At 50.4% G+C, this 23,514-nt stretch overlaps 1 protein-coding gene across 3 annotated transcripts in view; it reads right to left on the bottom strand.

Annotated features, from left to right (window-relative positions):
* The window catches only part of LYAR (Ly1 antibody reactive), a 174,882-nt gene that overhangs the window by 21,361 nt on the left and 130,007 nt on the right, over window positions 1-23,514 (bottom strand). For all 3 annotated transcript variants that reach the window (XM_075346887.1, XM_075346885.1, XM_075346886.1), the window contains one exon: window positions 9,350-9,704. In XM_075346887.1, the coding sequence (XP_075203002.1) occupies window positions 9,350-9,704 (355 nt within the window). The remainder of the gene's footprint in view (window positions 1-9,349; window positions 9,705-23,514) is intronic.

The raw sequence follows: 23,514 nt of genomic DNA, 5'->3' as shown, positions 1-23,514 counted from the left end.
GAACCTTTTGGAAGCAGAGTCTGCTTTCCATTCGCGCAGCCACATGGCCCTGCGGACTGCCACGGAGTTAGCGGATGCTACAGCCGTACGGCTAGCGGAGTCCAGGACGGCGTTCATGGCGTAGGACGAAAATGCTGATGCCTGAGAGGACAAGGAAGACACATGCGGAGCAGAGTTCCGCGTGACAGCATTAATCTCAGTCAGACATGCCGAGATTGCTTGGAGAGCCCACGCAGCCGCACAGGCCGGGGCAAAAGACGCGCCCGTGGCCCCATAAATAGACTTCACCAAGAGCTCTATCTGTCTGTCAGTGGCATCCTTCAGGGATGAGCCATCGGCAACCGACACAACGGACCTAGCAGCCAATCTAGAGACTGGAGGATCCACCTTGGGAGAGTGTGCCCAGCCCTTAACGACTTCAGGTGGAAAGGGATAACGCGTGTCAGTGTGCCGCTTAGCAAAGCGCTTGTCCGGGACCGCTCTGGGCTTCTGGACAGCGTCCCTGAAGTTAGAGTGATCAAAAAACGTATTGCGCGTACGTTTGGGGAATCGAAATTGGTGTTTCTCCTGCTGAGAAGCCGACTCCTCTGCAGGAGGAGGTGGTGGTGAGAGATCCAACACCTGGTTGATGGACGAGATAAGATCATTTACTAAGGCGTCCCCCTCAGGGGTATCAAGGTTAAGGGCGAAGTCAGGGTCAGAGCCCTGAGCTCCCACGTCCGCCTCGTCTTCCTGAGAGTCCTCAAACTGGGATCCAGAGCAGCGTGAGGATGCCGGGGAAGAATCCCAGCGAGGCCGCTTAGCAGGTCTGGGGCTGCGATCCGGGCAGGAGTCCTCCGCCTGGGACTTAGGGGCTATCCTGGGAGCGCGCTGCGGCGCGGACCGAGAAGGGCCTGGAGGAGACAAACTAACAGGGACCGGGGCCTGTGAAGAGCCCGGTCTGGACTGCAATGCCTCAAGGAGCTTAGATGACCATTTGTCCATAGACTGTGCAATGGATTGAGAAAGTGACTGAGAGAGTTTCTCAGCGAAAGAGGCCAACACCGGTGACTCTGTCCCTGCAGCCTGATCAGGGGGAGCAGGGGGATCTACCTGAGCCGAGGGGCCCACAATTGCCCTAGGCTCCGGCTGAGCAAGCGTGGCAGGAGTCGAGCATTGATCACAGTGAGGGTAGGTGGATCCCGCAGGCAACATAGCCCCACAAGAGGTACAGGCCGCGAAAAAAATCTGTGCCTTAGTAGCTTTGCTCCTTGTGGACGACATGCTGTTGTCTCTTAGGAGAGTGACCACTGAGGGTATATGGGAAAAGGGTATACCGCCTTTCCGAACAGATATATATATCTATTATATATATATATATATATATATATATATATATATATATATATATATATATATATATATATATATATATATATATATATCCCCCGGCACCTTAGGGGGACTAGCACCGGGTGACCGGTGTGGCTTACCAACCGCTCACGAGCGGAGTGTGTCCTCCAGATTCCCTGTCGTGGATCCCCCGGAGCTGCAGAGCCTTGCTGCTGAATAGCATCCACCAGCAGAATGCTAAAAATGGCTGCCGGAGCTCTCAGGTGGGGAGTGGAGCCGAGGGCGGCGCTAGCAGAGAGCGGGAATCTGGAGTCCCCAAGTGGTCAATGAGGGGGGAGGGAGACATGCAGGATGTTCCAGCCCTCAAGGCCGACGTCATGTCGGTAATCCCGCCCTTACCCCTGACAGGCAGGCTCGGGGGCGGGATTTTTCGGACTAGGCCGCGGCGAAGCCGGGGGCTAAATTTAAGGCCGCGCCCGACAAGCAGGCACGGTCGGCGCGGAAGTCCGCCGAAAAAACAACGGACGGAACCACCGCGGCTTCCGGGGAGAAGGCGCGACCCCTGTACAGTCCCCACATGAGGATACAGAGTACCTTCAAGTTGCAGGGCCCGGTCCCTGGGGATGAAGAAGCTCCGGTCCGGCAGGTTCCACCAGGGGCTGCGGATGGAGCACGGTCCCAGCACATGGACGACCGCATAGGATCCCACTTCTCCCAGAGCCGCATAAGGAATGGTGAAGGAGACGGCATGTGGCTCCAGCCTCCGTACCCGCAATGGGTACCTCAACCTTAACAACACCGCCGACTTACTGGGGCGAGAAGGGAACATGCCGGGGAACCCCATCGGGGACCTCTTTTCTTCCATCCGACATAACTATGTATGAGAATGCATGAGTGGATGTGTGCCTCCTTCCACACAAAGCATAAAACAGAGGAGCCCGTGGTCCACAGGAGGGTGTATAGGCAGAGGGGAGGGGTTACACTTTTTTAAAAGTGTAATACTTTGTGTGGCCTCCGGAGGCAGAAGCTATACACCCAATTGTCTGGGTCTCCCAATGGAGCGACAAAGAAAACACTTTTTGGATCACCTGAACATGTAAAAGTGGAAATAAAGTCCAGGAGTGCGGTGGATGCAGAGATCCCAGACGCCGACCATTGGAAATCAATCAAAGTACAAAAAAAATTAAAAAACAAATTGGATCAGCATGTCAGTAACATAAATCCATCTTTATTCTTCATGATTTGGAATCATCCAGGATAAATGTAAAACCATGGCGTGATTTCCTGAAGCGTTTCTGGCATCGGCTGCCCTTAGTTGTAGAATTCGATAACTGAGGCCGGCCGATGCCAAGAACGCGTCAGAAAAATCACACCATGGTTTTACATTTATCCTGGATGTTTTAAAATTGTGAAGAATAAAGATGGATTTATTTTACGGACGTGCTGAACCAATAGTTTTCATACATACATTTATGTAATTGATTTAGGTCTCCTATAAGTGCAGACTTTTTGCTCCACTTTTAACATGAACAGGGCTCAACCAAAAGTTATAATAATAATAATATTTATTCATATATATAGCGCTATTAATTCCACAGCGCTTTACATACATTGGCAACACTGTCCCCATTGGGGCTCACAATCTAAGTTCCCTGTCAGTATGTTTTTGGAGTGTGGGAGGAAACCGGAGAACCTGGAGGAAACCCACAAAAACGCGGGGAGAACATACAAACTTTTTGCAGATGGTGTCCTTGGTGGGAATTGAACCCAGGACCCCAGCGCTGCAAGACTGCAGTGCTAACCACTGAGCCACCCTAAATGATGCCGTTGAATCCTTATATTCTAAGCAATAATTTAAAAAACAAAAGAAGGGAATTTTGTTACTTACCGTAAATTCCTTTTCTTCTAGCTCTTATTGGGAGACCCAGACGATTGGGTGTATAGCACTGCCTCCGGAGGCCACACAAAGCAATTACACTAAAAAGTGTAAGGCCCCTCCCCTTCTGGCTATACACCCCCAGTGGGATCACTGGCTCACCAGTTTTAGTGCAAAAGCAAGAAGGAGGAAAGCCAATAACTGGTTTAAACAAATTCACTCCGAGTAACATCGGAGAACTGAAAACCGTTCAACATGAACAACATGTGTACCCGCAAACAAACCAAAAATCCCGAAGGACAACAGGGCGGGTGCTGGGTCTCCCAATAAGAGCTAGAAGAAAAGGAATTTACGGTAAGTAACAAAATTCCCTTCTTCTTCGGCGCTCTATTGGGAGACCCAGACGATTGGGACGTCCAAAAGCTGTCCCTGGGTGGGTAAAGAAATACCTCATGTTAGAGCTGCAAGACAGCCCTCCCCTACGGGGAGGCAACTGCCGCCTGCAGGACTCTTCTACCTAGGCTGGCGTCCGCCGAAGCATAGGTATGCACCTGATAATGTTTGGTGAAAGTGTGCAGACTCGACCAGGTAGCTGCCTGGCACACCTGTTGAGCCGTAGCCTGGTGTCGCAATGCCCAGGACGCACCCACGGCTCTGGTAGAATGGGCCTTCAGCCCTGATGGAACCGGAAGCCCAGCAGAACGGTAGGCTTCAAGAATTGGTTCTTTGATCCATCGAGCCAGGGTGGCCTTAGAAGCCTGCGACCCTTTGCGCTTACCAGCGACAAGGACAAAGAGTGCATCCGAACGGCGCAGGGGCGCCGTGCGGGAAATGTAGATTCTGAGTGCTCTCACCAGATCTAACAAATGTAAATCCTTCTCATACCGATGAACTGCATGAGGACAAAACGAAGGCAAAGAGATATCCTGATTAAGATGAAAAGAGGATACCACCTTCGGGAGAAACTCCTGAATGGGGCACTACCTTGTCCTGGTGGAAGACCAGGAAGGGAGCCTTGGAAGACAGCGCTGCTAACTCAGACACTCTCCGAAGAGATGTGATCGCTACTAGAAAAGTCACTTTCTGTGATAGTCTAGAGAGTGAAACCTCCCTCAGAGGCTCGAAGGGCGGCTTCTGGAGGGCAACTAGTACCCTGTTCAGATCCCATGGATCCAACGGCCGCTTGTACGGGGGTACAATATGGCAAACCCCCTGCAGGAACGTGCGCACCTTAGGAAGGCGTGCCAAACGCCTCTGAAAAAAGACGGATAGCGCCGAGACTTGTCCTTTAAGGGAGCCGAGCGACAAACCTTTTTCTAACCCAGATTGCAGGAAAGAAAGAAGGGTAGGTAATGCAAATGGCCAGGGAGACACTCCCTGAGCAGAGCACCAGGATAAGAATATCCTCCACGTTCTGTGGTAGATCTTAGCAGACGTGGGCTTCCTAGCCTGTCTCATGGTGGCAACGACCCCTTGGGATAAGCCTGAAGACGCTAGGATCCAGGACTCAATGGCCACACAGTCAGGTTCAGGGCCGCAGAATTCCGATGGAAAAACGGCCCTTGGGACAGTAAGTCTGGTCGGTCTGGTAGTGCCCACGGTTGGCCGACCGTGAGATGCCACAGATCCGGGTACCACGACCTCCTCGGCCAGTCTGGAGCGACGAGGATGGCGCGGCGGCAGTCGGCCCTGATCTTGCGTAACACTCTGGGCAACAGTGCCAGCGGAGGAAACACATAAGGGAGTTGAAACTGCGACCAATCCTGAACTAAGGCGTCTGCCGCCAGAGCTCTGTGATCGTGAGAACGTGCCATGAATGCCGTGACCTTGTTGTTGTGCCGGGACGCCATTAGGTCGACGTCCGGCCTTCCCCAGCGGCGGCAGATTTCCTGAAACACGTCCGGGTGAAGGGACCATTCCCCTGCGTCCATGCCCTGGCGACTGAGGAAGTCTGCTTCCCAGTTTTCTACGCCGGGGATGTGAACTGCGGATATGGTGGAGGCCGTGGCTTCCACCCACATCATAATGCGCCGGACTTCCTGGAAGGCTTGCCGACTGCGTGTCCCCCCTTGGTGATTGATGTATGCCACCGCTGTGGAGTTGTCCGATTGAATTCGGATCTGCTTCCCTTCCAGCCACTGCTGGAAGGCTAGTAGGGCAAGAAACACTGCTCTGATTTCCAGAACATTGATCTGAAGGATGGACTCCTGCTGAGTCCACGTACCCTGAGCCCTGTGGTGGAGAAACACTGCTCCCCACCCTGACAGACTCGCGTCTGTCGTGACCACCGCCCAGGACGGTGGTAGGAAGGATCTTCCCTGTGATAATGAGGTGGAAAGGAGCCACCACTGCAGAGAGTCCTTGGCCGTCTGGGAAAGGGAGACTTTCCTGTCCAGGGATGTTGACTTCCCGTCCCATTGGCGGAGAATGTCCCATTGAAGTGGACGCAGATGAAACTGCGCAAACGGAACCGCCTCTATTGCCGCCACCATCTTCCCGAGGAAGTGCATGAGGCGTCTTAAGGAGTGCGACTGACTTTGAAGGAGAGCCTGCACCCCAGTCTGTAGAGACCGCTGCTTGTCCAGCGGAAGCTTCACTATCGCTGAGAGAGTATGAAACTCCATGCCAAGATACGTTAGTGATTGGGTCGGTGACAGATTTGACTTTGGGAAGTTGATGATCCACCCGAACGCCTGGAGAGTCTCCAGTGCAAAATTCAGGCTGAGTTGGCATGCCTCCTGAGAGGGTGCCTTGACCAGTAGATCGTCCAAGTAAGGGATCACAGAGTGTCCGTGAGAGTGCAAGACTGCTACCACTGCTGCCATGATCTTGGTGAACACCCGAGGGGCTGTCGCCAGACCAAATGGCAGAGCCACGAACTGAAGATGGTCGTCTCCTATCACGAAGCGTAGAAAGCGTTGGTGCTCCGTAGCAATCGGCACGTGGAGATAAGCATCTTTGATGTCTATTGATGCTAGGAAATCTCCTTGGGACATTGAGGCAATGACTGAGCGGAGGGATTCCATCCGGAACCGCCTGGCGTTCACATGCTTGTTGAGCAGTTTTAGGTCCAGAACAGGACGGAAGGAGCCGTCCTTTTTTGGAACCACAAAGAGATTGGAGTAAAATCCTCGCCCCCGTTCCTGAGGGGGGACAGGGATCACGACTCCTTCTGCTCTTAGAGAGTCCACCGCCTGCAGCAGGGCATCTGCTCGGTTGGGGTGTGGGGAGGTTCTGAAGAACCGAAGTGGAGGCCGAGAACTGAACTCGATTCTGTACCCGCGAGACAAAATGTCTGTTACCCACCGGTCTTTGACCTGTGACAGCCAAATGTCGCAAAAGCGGGAGAGCCTGCCACCGACCGAGGATGCGGAGGGAGGAGGCCGAAAGTCATGAGGTAGCCGCCTTGGAAGCGGTTCCTCCATTTGCTTTCCTGGGGCGTGAGTGAGCCCGCCAGGAATCTGAGCTCCCTTGTCCTTTCTGAGTCGTTTTGGACGAGGAGAATTGGGCCTTGCCCGAGCCTCGAAAGGACCGAAACCTCGACTGCCACTTTTTCTGTTGAGGTTTACTTGCTCTGGGCTGTGGCAAGGAAGAGTCCTTACCCTTGGACTGTTTTATGATTTCAGCCAATGGCTCACCAAACAGTCTGTCTCTAGATAATGGCAAGCTGGTTAAGCATTTTTTGGAACCAGCATCTGCTTTCCAGTCCTTTAACCATAAGGCTCTGCGCAAAACCACAGAATTGGCGGCCGCCATAGAGGTACGGCTCGTAGATTCTAGGACAGCATTGATAGCATAGGTCGCAAACGCAGACATTTGCGAAGTTAGGGACGCCACCTGCGGTACTGCTGGATGCATGATAGCATCCACCTGTGCCAGACCAGCTGAAATAGCTTGGAGTGCCCACACGGCCGCGAATGCTGGAGCAAACGACGCGCCGATAGCTTCATAGACAGATTTCAACCAAAGGTCCATCTGTCTGTCGTTGGCATCTTTAAGTGAAGCGCCATCCTCTACTGCGACTATAGATCTAGCCGCAAGCTTGGAAATTGGGGGATCCACCTTTGGACACTGGGTCCAGCGTTTGGCCACTTCAGAGGGAAAAGGATAACGGGTATCCTTAGAACGTTTAGAGAAACGCTTGTCTGGATGAGCGTCGTGCTTCTGGATTGATTCTCTGAAGTCAGAGTGGTCCAAAAAAGCACTTAATTTACGCTTGGGATACAGGAAATGGAACTTCTCCTGCTGTGCAGCTGCCTCCTCTGCTGAAGGAGCTGGTGGAGAAATATCCAACAGTCTATTAATCGCCGATATAAGGTCATTAACCATGGCGTCACCATCAGGGGCATCCAGATTGAGAGGGGCCTCAGGATTAGAATCCTGATCACCGTCCTCAGTCTCATCATAGAGAGACTCTTCTCGCTGAGACCCTGAGCAGTGTGATGACGTCGAGGGTCTTTCCCAGCGAGCTCGCTTAGGCTGCCTGGGACTGTCATCTGAGTCAGAGACTTCAGCTTGTGATGCTTGAGACCCCCTTGAAGTACGGATTAGATCCAACTGAGGGGGACCGGAGAGCATAGACACAGCAGTGTCCATGGTCTGAGGAACTGGCCTGGCCTGCAAGGTCTCCAGGATTTTTGTCATAGTCACAGACATTTTATCAGCAAACACTGCAAAGTCTGTCCCCGTCACCGGGGCAGGGTTCACAGGCGTCTCTGCCTGGGCTACCACCACAATAGGCTCTGGCTGACGAAGTGCCACTGGGACTGAACATTGCACACAATGTGAGTCATTGGAGCCTGCCGGTAGATCAGCCCCACATGCAGTACAAACAGTGTACACAGCCCGTGCCTTGGCAGCCTTGCGTTTTGCGGATGACATGTTGCTGCCTCCTCAGAGCAGTACAGGGTGTCCAGCCAAGAAGCGACCTTACAGTGCACTATATAAATATATATATATGGTACCAAGAAAAAAGTACACTAATATAACACTGAGGCACTAGAGGGGCCAGCACTACTGTGCTGCTTACCGCCCGCTTAGGAGCGGTGTGTGGACGCCAGAAATCCCTCTAGTCTGGGTCTCCCAGAGCCTGCTGCCTTTCCCCAGCCAGACCGCATGTGTAATGGCTGCCGGCGTCCTTGTGGAGAGGGGGGGCGGGCCCTGGGCGTACACCGACGAAGAGCGGGAAGTCTGCTTCCCCCTGTGCCTAGTGAGAGGGCTGGAGCATGTAAATAAAGCTCCAGCCCTCGGCGCTGTTAATTGAGCAGCGTCTCTCCCCTACCCTGATTGACAGGGTGGGGGCGGGAACGAAGCGGCGCTAGGCCGCAGAAGCCGGGGGCTAAAGTTAGAAGCGCCGCCGCCGTAAAAGCGCGGTCGGCGCAAAGTCCCCGGCGCACTACAAGTCGCAGCTGCGCCGCCGCTCCAGGAGCGGTCGGCGCAGTAGTTCCCAACATGAAACGTCACTCAGCAAAGCTGCAGTGACCTAACCCCGGCGCACAGCGCTACTGTCCCCGGCGCACTATAACGCTCAGCAAGCCTTGAGAGTGTCCGTGCCTGCCGGGGACACAGAGTACCTGAAAGTTGCAGGGCCTTGTCCCTGAACGGCACTCCCGCTCCAAATCCAGCAGGTTCTCTGGGTCTGTGGATGGAGCCCGGCCCCAGGGCTTGGGGGCCGGCAAGATCCCACTTCCACAGAGCCCTCCAGGGGATGTGGAAGGAAAACAGCATGTGGGCTCCAGCCTCTGTACCAGCAATAGGTACCTCAACCTTACAAGCACCACCGCGGGTGAGAAGGGAGCATGCTGGGGGCCCCATATGGGCCCTCTTTTCTTCCATCCGATATAGCCAGCAGCTACTGCTGACTACAAACAGTGGAGCTATGCGTGGATGTCTGACCTCCTTCGCACAAAGCAGAAAACTGGTGAGCCAGTGATCCCACTGGGGGTGTATAGCCAGAAGGGGAGGGGCCTTACACTTTTTAGTGTAATTGCTTTGTGTGGCCTCCGGAGGCAGTGCTATACACCCAATCGTCTGGGTCTCCCAATAGAGCGCCGAAGAAAAGGGATTTCACTGATAGTGAAAGGTTAGAACATACACCAATATTAGATGAGCGGAAAACCCCTTTAACAACACTGCTTGTACCTTCTGAATTATTACGCTTCTTTTTCGATGGCGCTTTATCTTCCACATCCCCAGAGGCATCTTCACCCTCTTGTTTCCGCTTCGGCTTTTTCTTCTTTTTCCCCGAGGCCTTGTCTTTGGCTTCTTCAGCAGCACCTTCATCATCTTCCATCTTCCGCTTCTTCCCCTTCTTTTTGGTGCCGTTCTGCAGCTGCTCTTCTGCATTTAGTTCTTTTTTCTCTTTCTTATTCTTTTTCTGCCTTTCCTCCTTCCGTTCTCGCTTACTCTTTTTCTCGCTTTCCTCTGCGGCTGCGGACGACTCAGCTGCCGGAGCGTTAGATGTCTCTGGTGCATTGTTATTGGTGCTGTTTTTTTGCTGTAAAATAATCAAATCCAATAAATTTCTCAGAGGAGATCTCATTTATATGTATAAATACACGTGTGGTCAATATAAAGGACTGGCACATGACTTATTTCTTCCAAAGACAATACAAAGGACCAGGGGGCACTCACTGTGAGTGGAAGAAAAGCGATTCTGACAGCTAAATAGGAAAGGGTTCTTTAGGGCTGCTTCTCACTTGCGAGTTTCTCGCAGTAGAGCAATGCGAGAAAATCTCGCATTGGAATCGGACACATGTTAGTGAATGATTCAGCTTTCATCTGCGATTTTTTTCTCAGTCCAAATCGGACCGAGAAAAAAATCGCAGCAACCTGCTTTTTTGCGAGTTTCTACTGCGAGTCTCTCCAATGCAAGTCTATGGGAGCGTGTAAATAATCGGATGTCACGGGACGGCACTCACACCATCCTAGTGACATGCGATTTTCTAAATACATTTCTCGCATGTTTCCTAAAACACTGGAAACGAGCGATGTCTCACAATGTCTGTCAATCACTATTCTCTGTCAGTTGGTCTCTCGCTCTCGGTCTCTATTCTCTCTCTGTCGGTCCGTCACTATCTCTGTCTCTATCTCTCTCACAGTCTGTCTGTCATTTTCCCCTCCTCTCTCATACTCACCGTTCCCCGATCCCCGGCGCGGCGCTGCACGGCGTTCACACTGCTCCGGCGGCTTTTACTATTTTGAAAAAGACGGCCGCTCATTAAACAATCTCGTATTCCCTGCTTTCCCCGCCCACAGGCGCCTATGATTGGTTGCAGTGAGACACGCCCTCACACTGAATGACAGGTGTCTCACTGCAACCAATTACAGCAGCCGGTGGGCGTGTCTATACTGTGCAGTGAAATAAATAATTAAATAATTAAAAAAAACGGCGTGCGGTCCCCCCAATTTTAATACCAGCCAGATAAAGCCATACGGCTGAAGGCTGGTATTCTAAGGATGGAGAGCTCCACGTTATGGGGGGGCCCCCCAGCCTAACAATATCAGTCAGCAGCCACCCAGAATTGCCGCATACATTATATGCGACAGTTCTGGGACTGTACCCGGCTCTTCCCGATTTGCCCTGGTACATTGGCAAATCGGGGTAATAAGGAGTTAATGGCAGCCCATAGCTGCCACTAAATCCTAGATTAATCATGTCAGGCGTCTCCCCGAGATACCTTCCATGATTAATCTGTAAGTTACAGTAAATAAACACACACCTGAAAAAATCATTAGAAATAAAAAACACTAACAAATTCCCTGGTTCACCAATTTAATAAGCCCCAAAAATCCCTCCATGTCCGGTGTAATCCAGGATGGCCAGCGTCGCTTCCAGCTCTGCTGCATGAAGGTGACCGGAGCTGCAGAAGACACCGCCGCTCCAGACAGCTCCATGCAGCAACTGAGGTGAGTAGCGCGATCAGCTGAGCTGTCACTGAGGTTACCCGCTGTCACTGGATACAGCGATGGCCGCGGGTAACCTCAGTGACAGCTCAGCTGATCGCGCTACTCACCTCAGTTGCTGCGTGGAGGTGACAGGAGCGGCGGTGTCTTCTGCAGCTCCGGTCACCTTCATGTAGCAGAGCTGGAAGCGACGCTGGACCATCCTGGATTACACCGGACATGGAGGGCTTTTTGGGGCTTATTAAATTGGTGAACCAGGGAATTTGTTAGTGTTTTTTATTTCTAATAAATGATTTTTTCAGGTGTGTGTGTGTTTATTTACTGTAACTTACAGATTAATCATGGAAGGTGTCTCATGGAGACGCCCGACATGATTAATCTAGGATTTAGTGGCAGCTATGGGCTGCCATTAACTCCTTATTACCCCGATTTGCCAACGCACCAGGGCAAATCGGGAAGAGCCGGGTACAGTCCCAAAACTGTCGCATCTAATGTATGCGGCAATTCTGGGCGGCTGCTGACTGATATTGTTAGGCTGGGGGGCTCCCCATAACGTGGAGCTCCCCATCCTGAGAATACCAGCCTTCAGCCGTATGGCTTTATCTGGCTGGTATTAAAATTGGGGGGGACCACATGCCGTTTTTTTTAATTATTTATTTCACTGCACAGTATAGACACGCCCACCGACTGCTGTGATTGGGTGCAGTGAGACACCTGTCACTCAGCGTGGGGGCGTGTCTCACTGCAACCAATCATAGGCGCCTGTGGGCGGGGAAAGCAGGGAATACGAGATTGTTTAATGAGCGGCCGGCTTTTTCAAAATAGTAAAAGCCGCCGGAGCAGTGTGAATGCCGTGCAGCGCTGCGCCGGGGATCGGTGAGTATGATAGAGGGCTGCTAACTTCAGTCACTCAGGGAATTAGCGGTCACCGGTGAGTCCTTCACAGGTGACCGCTAATCAGGACGTGGCACAGACAGAGCCGCAGCATGACAATGAAGTCGGGTGAAGTTCACCCGAGTTCATTCTGATCGTGCGGCTCTGTCTGTGTCTGCTGACATCTGCCATTCAGCTCTGCTACATGGCTGTCTGTGTCTACTGTCAGCGGCCATGTAGCAGAGCTGAATGGCAGATGACATAGTAAAAAATACGCATTACACACGCATTACAAACGCTAGTAAAATCATTAATTTATTCAGAAAAAGCATCGCACTTGCGTTGCACTCGGACCCAACGCGAACTAAAATCAGCCGAGTTTTTTCAGCCCGTCGGACCGATTTTACTCGCATAGATGTGTTTCTAGCCTTACAGTTAGAGCAGTCAGACTGTGGAATGCCGACCACAAGAGGTAGTAATGGCAGATACTATAACAGCTTTTAAAAAAGGGCTGGATGATTTCCTCAGTACATACAACATTGTTGGTTATAAATGACTTAGGGACAAAATGTAGATTTGGTGGAGGAAAGGTGAACTAGATCGACCTAGGTCTTTTTTTTTAACTTAAGTAACTATGTAAAAGGGCTGATCCCATCTTGATAAATGGATATGGTCAGATTATGCTTGTTAAAACACTTTTGTAGGTTACAGTTTATTAAAAATTTGCAGCTGTTCTTGATATATTCATTTTTTATTTTGTTTATAGTCCGTTGCCTTGGAAACCGACCACAGCTGCTGTCCAGCTTGTAAACACTGTGCTGCAGCTGTCCATCATTAGGAGGTAACGGTGCACTAGAACGATCCTGGCCAAATTCAACACATTTCTTACAAGCTCAATATAAATGGGCTTGTAGGCACTGTGCGTAATCTGCTGCTAGGAGTGGTGGTCAGTCTCCATGGCAACAAGTGGAAAACAAAAGAGAAAAGTGTTAGGGTATGTGCGCACGTTGCGTGCTAGCCCAGCACCGTAAAAGGTGCGCTTCAGAGCGCAGCTGAAAAGCTCCGTTCTGAAGCGCATGGTGCCGGCGAGAACGTGCGCTCTGCCTGCAGCTCCTGCCATAGACAGAGCAGGAGCTGCCGGCAAAGCGCACGGAAGAAGTGACATGTCACTTCTTTTTGCGCAGCGCTTCGGCAGTAGCCGAAACGCTGCGCTCTGAGACGCCACGTGCGCACGGCCCCTGCACAATCTCCATAGACTGTGTAGGGGACGCAGGACGCATGCAGTTACGCTGCGCTGCAAAGCGCAGCGTAACTGCATGAATTTACGCAACGTGCGCACATAGCCTTAATGTCTCAAAAACGGCTGAAAATTTTAGTAAGCTGCAAATTCAAAAATTGCTTGGATTTACAAGTACTGTCCGATATTCCCATCTTCATAAGTGGGTTGTAACTTTTTATTATGATTACTATTATTATTATTTCAGTGTAGTTAAAAACAAAGTTAGAAAAAAAATCTCTCATAATAATAATAATAATAATAATAATAATAATAAAAATAAAAAAAAAAAAAAAAAATCTCATTCCATACCACAGTGTAATGGCTTTCTAGTACGTGGTATGGAATGAGATTTTTTTTTTTTTTCATTATTATTATTATTATTATTATGAGAGATTCTTTTTCTAACTTTGTTTTTAACTACACTGAAATAATAATAATAGTAATCATAATAAAAAGTTACAACCCACTTATGAAGATGGGAATATCGGACAGTACTTGTAAATCCAAGCAGTTTTTGAATTTGCAGCTTACTAAAATTTTCAGCCGTTTTTGAGACATTAACACTTTTCTCTTTTGTTTCCCACTTGTTGCCATGGAGACCGACCACCACTCCTAGCAGCAGATTACGCACAGTGCCTACAAGCCCATTTATATTGAGCTTGTAAGAAATGTGTTGAATTTGGCCAGGATCGTTCTAGTGCACCGTTACCTCCTAATGATGGACAGCTGCAGCACAGTGTTTACAAGCTGGACAGCAGCTGTGGTCGGTTTCCAAGGCAACGGACTATAAACAAAATAAAAAATGAATATCTCAAGAACAGCTGCAAATTTTTAATAAACTGTAACCTACAAAAGTGTTTTTACAAGCATAATCTGACCATATCCATTTATCAAGATGGGATCAGCCCTTTTACATAGTTACTTAAGTTAAAAAAAAGACCTAGGTCGATCTAGTTCACCTTTCCTCCACCAAATCTACATTTTGTCCCTAAGTCATTTATAACCAACAATGTTGTGTGTACTGAGGAAATCATCCAGCCCTTTTTAAAAGCTGTTATAGTATCTGCCATTACTACCTCTTGTGGTCGGCATTCCACAGTCTGACTGCTCTAACTGTAAGGCTAGAAACACATCTATGCGAGTAAAATCGGTCCGACGGGCTGAAAAAACTCGGCTGATTTTAGTTCGCGTTGGGTCCGAGTGCAACGCAAGTGCGATGCTTTTTCTGAATAAATTAATGATTTTACTAGCGTTTGTAATGCGTGTGTAATGCGTATTTTTTACTATGTCATCTGCCATTCAGCTCTGCTACATGGCCGCTGACAGCAGACATAGACAGCCATGTAGCAGAGCTGAATGGCAGATGACAGCAGACACAGACAGATCCACACGATCAGAATGAACTCGGGTGAACTTCATCCGACTTCATTGTCATGCTGCGGCTCTGTCTGTGCCGCGTCCTGATTAGCGGTCACCTGTGAAGGACTCACCGGTGACCGCTAATTCCCTGAGTGACTGAAGTTAGCAGCCCTCTCTCATACTCACCGATCCCCGGCGCAGCGCTGCACGGCATTCACACTGCTCCGGCGGCTTTTACTATTTTGAAAAAGCCGGCCGCTCATTAAACAATCTCGTATTCCCTGCTTTCCCTGCCCACAGGCGCCTATGATTGGTTGCAGTGAGACACGCCCCCAAAGTTAGAAAAAGAATCTCTCATAATAATAATAATAATAAAAAAAAAAATAAAAATCTCATTCCATACCACGTACTAGAAAGTAATGGCATTTTCTCCCTGAAGTAGACCTGCATGTCCACATCTCTGCAGGCAATAGTGCTAAATGCATGTGAATGGCGTCCTATAGTCCGGCTGCATTACTAGTGAGTGACAGCGCCCCATGTACACTTGTATGGGAAAGGCTGTCAATCATGGAGTGATCAGAATCGCCTAAACCACCAAACGGCAATAGATGACATGACGGAGTTTACAAACGTGTGTTTTCAGAGGCTGAAATGACGGATTACCAGTGAATAGTCATCTGGGTGTGCTGCGGAGAGTTCAGCATCTAAATCTACCCTTTTTGTCTTGGTCACATCCTCCGACCAAGGGTGGTGGAGTCGTAGTCTATTTTTGTTAGAGTCGGAGTTGGTATAAAATCATCCCTTAAACATGAGCCATGTATGAGGGAGTCGGAGTGGGAGTCATGGTCAGGGACATTGAGGAGTCGGAGTCTGAGGTTTGGCTTACCGACATCTCAGCCCTGACCAACCATTCTCCATCATTACAAGTCTCTGCATTGATTGTATCCGGTATAAATGCAAATGTTGTATATAACATGTATTGAAAAAAAGAACTTGGGCTCTGTTCACATTTGTGTCATGATTGCCAATTAGAACACCGTTCTATAGCTACTGTGTAATCTTTCCCCAGCGGTGTGGTGTAGGGGAAAGTGATCACCAAGGCCTCATTCAGAAGTCCGTTTTTTCACAAACAAAAGAATACAGCAGCACTCTGTAAGTGCTAATATATATGCAAACACAGAATATATCACATTTACACCGCATTAAAGCTTTATGCAATATACTTAGAAAAAAGAGAATTTTGTTTACTTACCGTAAATTCTTTTTCTTATAGTTCCGTATTGGGAGACCCAGACCATGGGTGTTTAGCTTCTGCCTCCGGAGGACACACAAAGTACTACACTCAAAAGTGTAGCTCCTCCCTCTGAGCTTATACACCCCCTGGAGACTAGATCTAGCCAGTTTAGTGCAAAAGCTGAAGGAGAATAGCCACCCACAAGTAAAAACAGAGCAAGAACCGGAATAACCGGAGCCTCTGTCTACGACAACAGCCGGTGATAACACGCGGAACAAGAAACTGCCAACAGGCAACAGGGAGGGTGCTGGGTCTCCCAATACGGACCTATAAGAAAAAGAATTTACGGTAAGTAAACAAAATTCTCTTTTTCTTTATCGTTCCTATGGGAGACCCAGACATTGGGACGTCTCAAAGCAGTCCATGGGTGGGAATAACCAGAAAAAACTGAGAAGTAGGCGGAACCTAACTTCACAAGTGGGTGACAGCCGCCTGAAGGATGCGTCTGCCCAAGCTCGCATCTGCCGAAGCATGAGCATGCACTTGGTAGTGCTTCGAAAAGGTATGCAGGCTAGTCCAAGTGGCAGCCTGACAGACTTGCTGAGCCGTAGCCTGGTGCCTGAAAGCCCAAGAGGCACCGACAGCTCTGGTCGAGTGTGCCTTGATCCCCGGCGGGGGAGGCACCTGAGAACCCAGGTAGGCATCCGAAATGGTCGACCTAATCCAACGGGCTAAGGTCCGCTTAGAAGCAGAGAGGCCCTTACGCCGACCTGAGGGAAGTTATGGCCACTAGAAAGACCACTTTCTGTGAAAGACGAAACAAAGAAACCTCCCTAAGAGGTTCAAAGGGGGGTTTCTGCAAAGCCGTGAGAACCAAATTGAGGTCCCAGGGATCCAAGGGCCGCCGGTAAGGCGGAATGATGTGAGACGCACCTTGCATGAAGGTTCGGACCTGAGCCAGCCGGGCGAGACGCCGCTGGAACAGAACTGACAGAGCCGAAACTTGTCCCTTGAGAGAGTTGAGGGACAGTCCCAGCTGCAGACCGGACTATAGAAAAGACAGAAGGGTCGGCAAGGAAAAAGGCCAAGGAGAATGGCCAGAAGAGCGACACCAGGACAGGAAAATTTTCCAAGTCCTGTGATAGATCTTGGCAGAGGAAGACTTGCGGGCCCGAGTCATTGTGGAGATGACTTCAGGGGAGATACCAGAAGCCGTCAAGATCCAGGACTCAAGAGCCACACCGTCAATCTGAGAGCCGCAGAATTCTGGCGGAAAAACGGACCTTGTGAGAGAAGGTCTGGACGGTCCAGAAGTTGACACGGCACCTCTACGGACAGATGGAGCAGGTCTAGGTACCAAGCTCGCCTGGGCCAGTCCGGGGCAATGAGAATGACTCGACGGCCCTCCATTCTGATCTTGCGAAGAACTCTGGGCAAAAGAGCTAGAGGGGGAAACACGTAGGACAGACGAAACTGGGACCAGTCTTGAACCAGAGCGTCCGCGGCGAAGGCCTGAGGATCGTGGGAGCGAGCCACGTAAACCGGAACCTTGTTGTTGTGACGGGTCCACTTCCGGAGTGCCCAACTTGCGGCAGATTGACTGAAACACTGCCGGATGCAGGGACCACTCGCCACTGTCCACGGTTTGACGGCTGAGATAATCTGCTTCCCAGTTTTCCACGCCTGGGATGTGGACTGCGGATATGGTGGACTTGGAGTCCTCCGTCCATTGAAGAATGCGTTGTACCTCCAGCATTGCCAGGCGGCTGCGTGTCCCGCCTTGGTGATTGATGTAGGCAACCGCTGTCGCGTTGTCTGACTGGACTCGGATGTGCTTGCCCGCCAACAGGTGGTGAAAGGCTAGGAGAGCTAGAATCACAGCTCTGGTTTCTAGCACATTGGTCGAGAGGGCTGACTCGGACGGAGTCCAAGTGCCCTGCGCTCGGTGGTGGAGACATACCGCTCCCCAGCCGGAAAGACTGGCATCCGTGGTGAGAATCACCCAGGACGGAGTCAGGAAGGAGTGCCCCTGAGAGACAGGGAGAGAGGCCGAAGCCACCACTGAAGAGAGCTCCTGGTCTGTGGCGACAGAGCCACTAACCTGTGCAAGGAGGAAGGCCGCTTGTCCCAACAGCAGAAAATGTCCAGCTGCAGTGACCGCAGATGGAACTGGGCAAAGGGAACAGCCTCCATTGACGCCACCATCTGACCCAGCACCTGCATCAGGTGCCTGATGGAAAAACGGTGGGGCCTCAGCAGAGAGCGCACCGCCAGTTGGAGGGACTGCTGTTTGACTAAGGGCAACTTCACAAGTGCCGGCAGAGTCTCGAACTGCATCCCTAGGTACGTTAGACACTGAGCCGGAGTCAGAGTGGATTTGGGAAGATTGACAATCCACCCGAATTGGGCTAGAGTGGCAAGAGTGAGCGAGACACTCTGCTGACAGTCTGCGCTGGATGAAGCCTTGACTAGAAGGTCGTCCAGGTAAGGAATCACTGCCAACCCCTGTAGGTGCAGAACCGCAACCACCGCTGCCATGACCTTGGTGAATACTCGAGGGGCCGTGGCTAGCCCGAAGGGGAGAGCCACGAATTGGAAATGTTCCTCTCCGATTGCAAAACGTAGCCAACGCTGGTGTGAAACTGCAATTGGCACATGCAGATAGGCATCTCTGATGTCGATGGATGCCAGGAAATCCCCTTGGGTCATTGATGCAATGACTGACCGCAGGGACTCCATGCGAAAATGCCGCACCTGAACATGCTTGTTGAGAAGCTTGAGATCCAGGATGGGCCGGAAGGAACCGTCCTTTTTGGGGACTAGGAAGAGATTTGAGTAGAAACCTCTGAACCGTTCCCGGGCGGGAACCGGTACAATTACTCCGTTGGCCTGCAGGGATGCCACGGCCTGTGAGAAGGCGGCGGCCTTGGAGCAGGGGGGAGTTGAGAGAAAAAATCTGTTTGGCGGGCTGGAAGAGAATTCTATCCTGTAGCCGTGGGAGATAATATCCCGCACCCACTGATCGTAGACGTGTTGAAACCACACGTCTCCAAAGTGGGAAAGCCTGCCACCGACTAAGGACGTTGCTGGCGCGGACAGACAGTCAAGAGGAGGCTGCCTTAGTGGCAGCAGCTCCTGCGGTCTTCTGAGGCCGAGGGCTTAGAGGACGACCAGTTGGAGGAACGAAAGGAACGAAACCTCGACTGATTCCTACCCTGGGCAGGTTTCCTGGTTTTGGTTTGTGGCATGGAAGTACTCTTCCCGCCAGTAGCCTCATTAATAATTTCATCCAGCTGTTCACCGAACAGCCTGGACCCAGCAAAAGGGAGTCCAGCAAGGAACTTCTTTGAGGAAGCATCTGCCTTCCACTCTCGAAACCACAGGATCCTGCGGATAGCGAGGGAATTAGCCGAAGCCACCGCAGTGCGGTGAGAAGCCTCCAGCATGTCAGACATGGCATAGGATGAAAAAGCTGAAGCTTGGGAAGTTAAGGCAACCATGTCGGGCATAGATTCCCTGGTGAGGGAGTGCATCTCCTCCAGAGAAGCAGAGATGGCTTTGAGAGCCCACACTGCTGCAAAGGTTGGGGAGAACGAGGACCCTGCCGCCTCATATACAGATTTGGCCAGAAGGTCGACCTGGCGGTCAGTGGAATCCTTAAGAGAGGTGCCATCAGCCACTGATACAACGGTCCGGGCTGAGAGTCTAGACACCGGGGGGTCCACCTTTGGTGAATGAGCCCACTCCTTGACCACCTCAGGTGGAAAGGGAAAACGGTCATTAGAACCGCGCTTTGGAAAGCGTTTGTCAGGACAAGCCCTAGGCTTGGTCACAGCGGCCTGAAAACTGGAGTGGTTAAAGAACACACTCTTTGACCTTTTAGGCGAGATAAAGTGATGCTTTTCTGCCAGAGAGGGTTGCTCCTCTGATACTGGCGGATTGAGATCCAGTACAGAATTAATGGACGCAATCAAATCACTGACATCTGAGTCGGTTTCGGACAGATCAATGGGGCACATGGAGGTAGCCTCCGAGCCCCCTGTAAAGGCATCCTCCTCATCCCGCGAGTCAGCTCCTGAATCAGAGCCACGGGACGAGGAAGGCGAGGGAGCCCTGCGTCTCCTCTTGGGAGGACGGGGTCTGGGACCAGAAGATGAATCCTCTGTGAGCTCCGCTGAGAGAGCCCTAGCAGCAGAGGCACCCTGTGAAGGAGGCTGATGCATGCTTAGCAGAGTCCTGGACAGCTGTCCCATGGAGTCGGCAAAAGACTGGGAGACAGACCTAGATAAGGATTCTACCCAAGCCGGGGGTTCAGCCACAGGAGCCGGAGCAGCCGGAGAGACCCCTGGGGGTACGATTCCAGGCTGAGGCATCGTCAGGTTAGAGCAGGCAGCACAATGGGGATTGGTGCCCTGTTCAGGCAGCAGGAGCTTACATGCAGTGCATACTGAATACAGCTTTGGAGCCTTGCTCCTCGTGTGAGACATGCTGCTGGAGTGGGGGCTCTTGCCAGAAAGACCCCCCAGAGAGTATATACAGAAGGTCCACAACCAAAGGTTGTGGCTTACCAGACCGCCGGAGCGGTTTGTGTGCCCTCCAGATCCCGAAGCCCGGACTCCCAAGCACCTCAGCAGGGGTGCTGCAGACCAGTGGAGATCGCAGGGAAAAACGCTGAGAAAATGGCCACCGGAGTGAAGAGAGGGGGCGGGACTCACTCTGAGAGCGGGATCTGGAGGGCCAAAGAGACTCACAGGGGAGGAGACATGTACTCAGTGAGGAGTGTCTCTCCCCTTTGTAGAACGGCCGCTGGGCGGAGCCACGCTGTCCCTCTGCATGAATGACATGCGAGGGCAGTGAAACCGAAAGTAGGCCTCCGGCGAAACCGGGGCCTAAATTTGAGCGGTGCGGCCGGCGCGCAGGCACCATCGCCGCGGTTCTCAGGCGACAGCCAGAGAACCCGCCGGAAATGTCATAAAAATCACTCAGCACACTCTCCCTCCACAATAAAGTACAAGGGACCCCCATACAACAACGTCTCAGGTACTTAGCTTGCTGAGACGCAGGGCCATGTCCCTGGGGGATGAGTGCTCCGGTCCAGCAGGATCCTGAAGGGCTGCGGATGGAGACCGGTCTCATGCCAAGCATGGAGAACCGTGCTGGCTCCCAATTCAAGCCAGAGCCCCGGAGGGATGGTGAAGGAGCACGGCATGTAAGGCTCCAGCCTTGGAATTAACCTTAACAGCACCGCCGACACAGTGGGGTGAGAAGGGACATGCCGGGAGTCCAGGCTTGGACCCGCTTTTCTTCAAATTCTTTCCAAAAATAAAAAATCAGATGAGAATGCATGTGTGGATGTATGACCTCCTGAACACAAAGTGATAAACTGGCTAGATCTAGTCTCCAGGGGGTGTATAAGCTCAGAGGGAGGAGCTACACTTTTGAGTGCAGTACTTTGTGTGTCCTCCGGAGGCAGAAGCTATACACCCAATGTCTGGGTCTCCCATAGGAACGATAAAGAAAATGAAGGTACATCGTACATAAATTGGTCAATTTATGTGAGTTCACCAACCACGACAAGGTGACCCTTCTTTGATGGTGATCCTAACTAATGTCATGCCTCTACTAGCCGCAGGTGATGGGCACACATGAATTGGCCAATTTATGCGCAAAGTACCTTCATTTTTCTATGTATATTCCATATAGCATTAATGCAGTTAAAATGTCATATATAATCTATCCTTATATCTTAGCAATTACAGAGTGCTGCTGTATTCTTTACTTTGTGATTCGTGTACTCTCAAGCAGCTCGCACCTGATCACATTTATTTGGAGATGCCAGTGAGGTTTTTGTAGTATATTATTGGAGGTATTCACTGCCTCATGTTCGGTCTGTGCTTTCCTCCATTAACCCCAGGGTGTGTTTTTAAGTACTGGATCCCATCTGCCCATAAATTTCAAAACTTTAAGTGCAGGAGAGGCATGAATAAAGTTAAGGTCCCCTCAAAGAAAGGTCACCTTGTCGCGGTTGATGGGATCACATGAATTTGCCAGCAAATGCGCAAAGTACCTTAATTTTTTTAATTATATTCCTTATAGCATTAATGCAATGTCATATATTTTATGTTTGCTTATACAGTACAGACCAAACATTTGGACACTCCTTCTCATTCAAAGAGTTTTCTTTATTTTCATGACTCTGAAAATTGTAGATTCACATTGAAGGCATCAAAACTATGAATTCACACATGTGGAATGAAATACTTAAAGTGTGAAACAACTGAAAGTATGTCTTATATTCTAGGTTCTTCAAAATAGCCACCTTTTGCTTTGATTACTGCTTTGCACACTCCTGGCATTCTCTTGATGAGCTTCAAGAGGTAGTCACCGGAAATGCTTTTCCAACAGTCTTGAAGGAGTTCCCAGAAATGCTAAGCACTTGTTGGCCCTTTTGCCTTCACTCTGCGGTCCAGCTCACCCCAATCCATCTCGACTGGGTTTAGGTCTGGTGACTGTGGAGGCCAGGTCATCTGGCGTAGCACCCCATCACTCTCCTTCTTAGTCATATAGCCCTTACACAGCCTGGAGGTGTGTTTGGGGTCATTGCCCTGTTGAAAAATAAATGATGGTCCAACTAAACGCAAACCGGATGGAATAGCACGCCGCTGCAAGATGCTGTGGTAACCATGCTGGTTCAGTATGCCTTCAATTTTGAATAAATCCCCAACAGTATCACCAGCAAAGCACCCCCACACCATCACACCTCCTCCTCCATGCTTCACGGTGGGAACCAGACATGTAGAGTCCATCCGTTCACCTTTTCTGCGTCGCACAAAGACACGGTGGTTGGATCCAAAGATCTCAAATTTGGACTCATCAGACCAAAGCACAGATTTCCACTGGTCTAATGTCCATTCCTTGTGTTCTTTAGCCCAAACAAGTCTCTTCTGCTTGTTGCCTGTCCTTAGCAGTGGTTTCCTAGCAGCTATTTTACCATGAAGGCCTGCTGCACAAAGTCTCCTCTTAACAGTTGTTTTAGAGATGTGTCTGCTGCTAGAACTCTGTGTGGCATTGACCTGGTCTTTAATCTGAGCTGCTGTTAACCTGAGATTTCTGAGGCTGGTGACTTGGATAAACTTATCCTCCGCAGCAGAGGTGACTCTTGGTCTTCCTTTCCTGGGGCGGTCCTCATATGAGCCAGTTTCTTTGTAGCGTTTGATGGTTTTTGCAACTGCACTTGGCGACACTTTCAAAGTTTTCCCAATTTTTCGGACTGACTGACCTCATTTCTTAAAGTAATGATGGCCACTCGTTTTTCTTTACTTAGCTGCTTATTTCTTGCCATAATACAAATTCTAACAGTCTATTCAGTAGGACTATCAGCTGTGTATCCACCAGACTTCTGCACAACACAACTGATGATCCCAACCCTATTTATAAGGCAAGAAATCCCACTTATTAAACCTGACAGGGCACACCTGTGAAGTGAAAACCATTTCCAGTGACTACCTCTTGAAGCTCATCAAGAGAATGCCAAGAGTGTGCAAAGCAGTAATCAAAACAAAAGGTGGCTACTTTGAAGAACCTAGAATATAAGACATATTTTCGGTTGTTTCACACTTTTTTGTTAAGTATTTCATTCCACATGTGTTAATTCAT

This window comes from Anomaloglossus baeobatrachus, chromosome 1, assembly GCF_048569485.1.
Source record: "Anomaloglossus baeobatrachus isolate aAnoBae1 chromosome 1, aAnoBae1.hap1, whole genome shotgun sequence".
In the NCBI taxonomy this organism is placed as follows: domain Eukaryota; kingdom Metazoa; phylum Chordata; class Amphibia; order Anura; family Aromobatidae; genus Anomaloglossus; species Anomaloglossus baeobatrachus.
This window is presented reverse-complemented; position numbering and strand designations above follow the sequence as displayed.